The 7,269-nt window shown below is 44.9% G+C and overlaps 1 protein-coding gene across 1 annotated transcript in view; it reads left to right on the top strand.

Annotated features, from left to right (window-relative positions):
* Nucleotides 1-703: 703 nt before the first annotated feature.
* MROH5 (maestro heat like repeat family member 5) overlaps nucleotides 704-7,269 on the top strand; it is a 71,861-nt gene continuing 65,295 nt past the window's right edge. The window contains exon 1 of the mRNA XM_077942885.1: nucleotides 704-863. Within this exon, the coding sequence (XP_077799011.1) occupies nucleotides 784-863 (80 nt within the window). The 5' untranslated portion in view covers nucleotides 704-783. The remainder of the gene's footprint in view (nucleotides 864-7,269) is intronic.

The following is a 7,269-nucleotide window of genomic DNA, read 5'->3' as shown; positions in this document are numbered from 1 at the left end:
GCTAGACTTGGATCTGGGGACCTGAGTTTGATACTCATTTCCACCACTGATTGCTGTGCGACCAGTCACTGGCTCCTGGCCCTCTCTGAGCTCCGCCCCAATCCCGGGGCGGTGAGCAGGGAGAGGCCCAGGCCGCGAGAGGAGAAAGCGGCCACGCTGACCCTCGGTCCTGCTCCAGCGTTACAGATGGGGAGGAGTGCACCATGAGGCACGGTGAGGTTCCCGGGCACGCGGTCAGCAGAGAGGGGGCTGGATTTTTTTCCGGACAGCCTGCCCAGCCCCACAGGCTGAGCTCCCAGGCTGTCCCCGCTCCTGGTTCCTTCCACTGGAGAGGATCCCAGAGGAGTCAAGCACCAGCACCCAGAGGGGAGCCCAGCACCTCGCAGGTGTTCAGACTCATGCCCAGAGGGGAAGTCACAGCTCCAGCCCCGGGACCTGTCACCCGCACAGGGACCTGGACTTAGCAAACAAATAACCCAGGCCAGATCATCCACGGGTCTCCCAGGAGACAACTGAGGCCCAGAGAAGGAAGGGGCAGGGCCGGGACCCCTTGAGGACACACGTCTGAGCACGCACGCACAAACACAGGCACACACGCACGCCTGCTGTCCCCACAACACAGACCCTAGAAAGGATGCTGTGGACACTGGAACCATTGTGACCTCAGGGGTGAGGTCAGGCCTGCCAGGGCGGGGGAGGGTCAGTGCCAGAGACAGGGCCAGCCCACAGGCGTGAGGCCAGAGCTAGTGGTGGGTTCCTGTGGGTCTGCACTGCACCCCAACCATGGACGGGCAGTGTTCTGAAAGGCCACATAGCCACACCCCGACGGGTAGAATGTCGTCAGCCGTGTCCCAAAACTCCAGGTCAGCTCAGCCCCAGCAGGGACCCCCTGACCACCTACCAGTACTCAGCCTTATCTGTCAGGGGAGTCTCCCTGCAGGCCATCCAGGGGCCCCTGTGCTGAGGAAGGAGGGTCCTGCCCCCAGGAGCAGCCTGCGGGGGTTGGAGGGGGATCAGGTTGGAGGAGAGGCGGCCAGGACGGCGGAACCTTAAACTGGAGTGAGGGCCTTGCCCACATAGCCTGCACCTGTGAGGGCCAGAGGGACCATGGCCTGTGTCGCCAGCAGTGCCCGCAGGCTGTATGAACGGGTCAGTGACTGGATGGACAGACCGTCCACCTGTTTCTCTGAGCCTTGGTTTCTATTCGGCACAATGGAGATGATACCACAGCCAGTGTTTCTGCAGAGATTTAAGGGACATGAATAAAGGAAGGTTCCTCCACAGCCTTCCAGGGTCCCCAGGGCGCCCCAGTGTCCCAGGGACCTGGACAGACACAAAGGGCATCTCTACCTTCCTGTGTCTGACAGGCAAGTCAGAGCTGTCTGGCCCCCAGCCCAGAGCCCCACCTGCCCCCTCTATGGGGACCCAAAGCAGGTTCTGCTGTGCAGACACTCATCCACCCGGGCTGGGGCCCACAGCGAAGCCATGGGGTCAGAGTAGGCTTCCCAGTTGCAGTCCACGCTGGTGAATGTTCTGGGAGTGTTTCGGTACCTGCCTGTGAACTCAGGCATTTCCAGCCCTCGCAGTCCCGGTTTGAATGTTGTCAGGCCTCCCTTCTCTGCCATAGCTTCTGTTGCTAAGCCGAGAGTGCTCCTCTGCAGATGTTTGCTAATAGTGTGTTCACATTGTTTTTCTATCTTTAAAAATACATTTAACTCTGGAAGCCACAGGGGCTGCGATGTGGGTTTGGAGGGGCAAGGTACGGGCCTCGCTGGTGCCTGCGGCCCATGCTGTGACCGCTGCTGTGCCTGGGGGAAGCCGGGCTCTAGCTCCAACAGGATCCTCACAGCCACTCCCAGAGTCGGCCCCAGCCAGGTTTGTCTGGAAGGTCACCCTTTCCAGGATGAGGGAACTGGCTAGTTTTTGGAGAGGCCACAGGAAGGAGGTGGGTTCCAGAAGGGGTAAACTGTGTGTTGACCTCTCAAGGTCAAGACAGCAGGGTTCGAGGGCCTCCCCAGAGCTGCCCTGGCCCTGAGATGCCAAGAGATGTCAGAACATGTGATCTCCAGGACGCAGGCTCTGGAGCTCTTCCTACTGCAAAGCTCAGATGTGCAGAAATGCAGCTTCTCAGGCAACCCCAACCTTATGATGCAGTTATGGGATGGAGAAGACTGGTGGGTGTCTTCCTACAGCCCTGGCAAGGGGACAGAAAGAAAGGAGGAGAAGGAGACATGCTCTGGGCAGAGGGGCCAGGGAAGCAGAGCCTCACAGGGTCCACCGGAAGGCATTTGGGAAGCTGGATCTGGTGTGATGATTGCAGGGGACAGACTGGATCCTGGAGAGGTGGGAGGGCTGTCACAGTGCCATGTCCAAGGTCAGGACTGGGCCGGTGGTGGCTCTGGATACATTCCCTGCTATGAAGCACTCCATTCATTCCGCCAGTATTTGCTAGGCACCTGCTGCGTGGACCAGGTGTTCTAGGTGTCAGGGATACTTTGTGAACAAAAGAGATAAAGACCCTGTCCTCATGCCTTACCTTCCAGGTAGGGAGACTGCCAGTGAGACCAGAAGCAGGAAAGTAAACGATATGATGTTACAGGGCGAAAAGTGACATGGAAAAAAGAGAGGATGGGGAGGAGGAAGTGTGGGGTTAGGATTTTAAATCAGTTCCTCAAGAAGGTGACAATTGAGCAAAGACTAAAATCAGGTGAGGGACTGAGCCAGGCAGCCATCTGGAGGAAGGGTGTTCCCCAGACGGAAGGAGTGGCCACGCAAAGGTCCAGAGGTAAACGTGCACCCGGTGGTGGGAGCGCCCCACCACCGCGGTGGAATCAGCAAGGGAGAGCAGAAGGAAATAAGGGCAGAGAGACCACTTTTGTTCTTATGTGTCTTTTTTCTTTTCAATTACAGTATGTTTACAGATGATAAAATTCACTATTTTTAGCTTATAGCTCTCAAATTTTGATAAATGTATATAGTCATGGACCCACCATCACAAACAAAATATGGCAGTGGGTGCATGACTCCCAGACAGCTCCGCCTCCCAGACACTCCCTCCTGTCCCTCGGAGGTGAACTCTCTCCAACTCCCAGTCCCTGGGAACCACTGACCTGCTCTCTGTCTGTAGTTTTCAGAATGTCATAAAAGTGAAATGACACCACATTTAGCTTGTGGAGTCTGGTTTCCCTCCTGGAGCATCCATGCTTTCGTGTTCATCAGTGGTTCACCTCTCTTGTTGCTGAGTAACTTTACTGTGAATGTGACATGGTTTGTTTATGCATTCCCAGGGTGAAGGACATTTGGATTATTTCCATGTGGACATATCATAAATAAAGCCAGTATAAATGTTTGTGTATATATTTTAGTCAGTAGTCATTTCGCTTGAGTGAATGCCTAGGAGTGGGTAGCTGAGCTGTTTGGTAAGTGTACATTAACTTTATTAGCAAATACCAGGCTACCTTCCAAGAGGGCTATAGCACTGTGCATTCCCACCAGCAATGCATGGAAGCCCAGAGCTATTCTGCAACCTCACCAGCACTTGGTATTTCCAGTGTCTCTGATTTTAGCCGTTTTAGTAGATGTGTGGTGATAGTTCACTGTGGTGTTAGTTGGTTTCCCTCGTGAGGAATGTTGAGTGCTTTTCAGGTGCTTCTTTGCCATCCGTCTGCCTCCTCTGATGTCTTGTCCCAGTCTCCTGCCTGTGTTTTCTTAGGCTGCTTTGCTTTGTTTTGTTTTGAGAGTTCCTTCCATATTCTGGAGATAGTCCCTTATCAGATATGTGATTTGCAAATACTGCCTCCAAGTCTACAGCTGCTCATTTCTTAATGCATATCCCTTAATCTAAATAAAAGAGAGGGGGACCAGGTGCAGTGGCTCATGCCTGTAATCCCATCACTTTGGCAGGCGGAAGCAGGAGGATCATTTCAGCCCAGGAGTTCAAGACCAGCCTGAGCAATATACAGAGATCCTGCCTCTATAGTAAAAAAATTTTTAAAAATAGGCAGACAAGGTGGCTTGCAACTGTAGTCCTAGCTACTTGGGAGGCTGAGGCAGCATCATCTCTTGAGCCTAGGAGTTCGAGGCTACAATGAACGAGCTATGATTGTGCCACTACACTCCAGCCTAGGCAGCTTTCTCTCTAGAAAACAAAAATAAAACAAAGACAGAGGAGATCTCTAAAAGAAAATGATATTTATTCAGGAATAGGCATTGCAATAGTAATACGTGTGCCATAGTAAACCACATGCCTATTCAAGGCTGGGGCAAGGGTAAATTTTTAAAGGCAAAATTAAAATGATTGATTATGTAAGTTGTTCTGAAATAATAATTCTTGGCTACAAGGGTCAATAACAAGGGTGGGGTGAGTCCTAGGTTGGAAAGACAGTTTTCTGGGTAGACAACCTCACAGAAGTATTTGTGTGTGTGTGTAAGGTTGCAATTGGCCTTTGTGCAAGGTTGTGGGTTTTGCAGAGTCTTTTGTGATAGTTCTTGCTGTCAGGCATTTGTGCATGAGAACCATTCCTTTATGGCTTCCTCCAGCCCCATTTATCAGAGTTTTAACACAGTGACTCCATTTTGATTCCGACAAGTTTCACATATCTTTCAAAAAGCAGAAGTTTTTAATTTTTATGAAATCAAATTTATCATTTCTTCTTTTATATAGTGCTTTTGGTGTCACATCTAAGAAATCTTTGTCTAACCCAAGATCATAAAGATTTCCTCCTATATTTTCTTCTGAAAGTTTTAGAAGTTTAGGTATTACTTTTGGGTCTTTTTGATCTTTTTCAGTAAATTTTTACATACGATTTGAGGAATGGATTGGGGTTATTTTTTGCATATGTCTATCCAATTATTTCAGCACCATCTGTTGAATGCTTTTTTAATAGAGTTGCTCTTGCACCCTTATCAAAAATCGGCTGAAGCCAGGCACAGTGGCGTGCATCTATAGTCCCAACTACTCAGGAGGCTGAGGCAGGAGAATTGCTTGAGCCCAGGAGTTCAAGACTGCAGTGAGCTATGACCACACCACTATACTCCAGCCTGAGCAACAGAGTGAGACCCTATCTCTAAACAAAACAAAACAAAAAGAATCAATTGACCTTATATGTGTGGGCCTTTTTCTGGAATCCATGTTCTGTTACACATATTTATATTTATGTGCTTCTATCAATATTACATTGCCTTGATTACTATAGCTTTACAATAAGTTTTGACATTGGTAATGGTCCTCCAATTTGGTTCTTCTTCAAAATCATTTTGACTATCCTAGTTTCTTTACCTTCCCATATGAATTTTAGAAACAGCTTGTTGGTAACTACCAAAAAAAAAAATTCCTGCTGGGGTTTTTATTGAAATTGCATTGAATATTTAGATAAAGTTAGAAAAAATTAACATCTCAACAATATTGAGTCTTCCAATCCATGAACATGGTATATCTATTTATCTTCTTGATTTATTTCATCAATATTTTGTAGTTTACAGTATATAGACCTTGCAATTGTTGTTAGATTTATGCCTAAATAACTCATGATTTTTGGTGCTAGTGTACATGGTACCTTTTTTATTTCAGTTCCCAATTGTTCATTGCCAGTATGCATAAATATGAATACTTTTTATTGACCTTACAATTTGTAAATTTGCTGAACTTATTTTTTAGTTCTAGTAGGCTTTTCTGTAGATTTGGAATTTTCCACTTGTATAATAATGCCTTCTACAAATAAAAATAGTTTGCTGCTTCTTTTCCAGGCTGTATGACTTTTATTCCTTTTTCTTAACTTCTTACATTGATTAAGTCCACAGTCTAATGTTGAATGAGAGGGGTAAGAGCAGACTTCTTGCCTTATTCCCAGTCATGTGGAAAAATATTCAGCCTTTCACCATAAAGTATGATACTAGCTGTAGGATTTTTATAGATACTCTTTATCAGCTTGAGGAAGTTTTCTTAATTCCTATGTTTATTTTTGAATAGATGTTTAGTTTTACCAAATGTTTCTCTGCATCTATTGAGATCATTATATTTTCTTTCCTTAGTCAGTCAATCTAGTGAATTACATTGACCGATTTTCAAAATATTCAGCTAGCCTTGTATTCCCAGGATAAGCCCCACTAGGAGATGATGGATAAGCTTTTCTGTATACTTTGAATTGTTTTGTTAAGAAAGTTTGTGTCTGTTCATGGAAGATATTAGGCTGTAGTTTTCTTTATTTCCTAGTTTTAGTGTCAGGTTTTGCCTCATGGAATGGTTGGAAGTGTTCCTTCCTCTTCAATTTTGTGGAAGAGTTTGTAGTATTTGTATTATTTCTTCCTGAAACGCTTGATAGAATTCAAGAGTGAAGCCAACACAGCCTAAAATTTTCTTTGTGGGAAAGTTTTCAACTACACATTCAATTTTCATAATATAGGGTTATTCTTGTTATTTAATTCTTGAGTAAGCGTTGGTATTTTATGACTTTAAGAAATGCGTCCATTTCATCTGTCACCAAGTTTATTGGCACAAAGTTATTCAGAATATCCCTTCATTATTCTTTTAATGTCTGTAGAACCTGTAATGATGTACCCACTCTTATTGATGTTAATAATCTGTGTTTTCACTTTTTTGCCCTAATAAATCCTGCTAGTGGTTTATCAATGTTTTCATCTTTTCAAAAAAATCACCTACTGGTTTCATTGATTTTTCTCTATTTTTTGTTATTTTCATTTCATTAATTTTTGCTCTACTTTTTTTCTTGAGTTTAATATGCTGGGTTTTTTCCTAATTTATTCAGTTGCAAGCTGATTTCAGACCTTCATTCTTTTCTAATACAGGTGTTTTAATTTGCTGCACCCCAGGGATTTTGATATGCTGTTTTTTCACTTCTGTTTTGTTCAAGATACCTTTTACTTTCATACCATTTATTTCTTCTTTACCTATGGATTATTTAAAAGTATGTTGTTTAGTTTCCCAATACTTAGGTATTTTCCACCTATCTTTCTGTTATGATTTCCAATTTAATTTCATGTGGTCAGATATCATGTTTTGTTGGATCTGAATCTTTTCCAACTTGCTAAGACTTTTTATGGCATAGAATATAGTCTGTGTCGGTCAATGCACCATGTTATTTGAAAATAAAGTTTATTCTTTTGTGGTTAGAGTTCTATAAATGTCAATTCAGTTATATTGGTTAATAATTGTTTGAGCCTTTTATATTCTTACTGATTATCTGTCGACTTATTTTATTAGTTATCTATAGATGGGTATTGAAATTTTCAACTAAGATTGTTGACTTGTCT

This window comes from Macaca mulatta, chromosome 8, assembly GCF_049350105.2.
Source record: "Macaca mulatta isolate MMU2019108-1 chromosome 8, T2T-MMU8v2.0, whole genome shotgun sequence".
Lineage (NCBI taxonomy): Eukaryota > Metazoa > Chordata > Mammalia > Primates > Cercopithecidae > Macaca > Macaca mulatta.
Note: the sequence above shows the minus strand (reverse complement) of the source record. Positions and strands in the feature narration are given on the sequence as shown.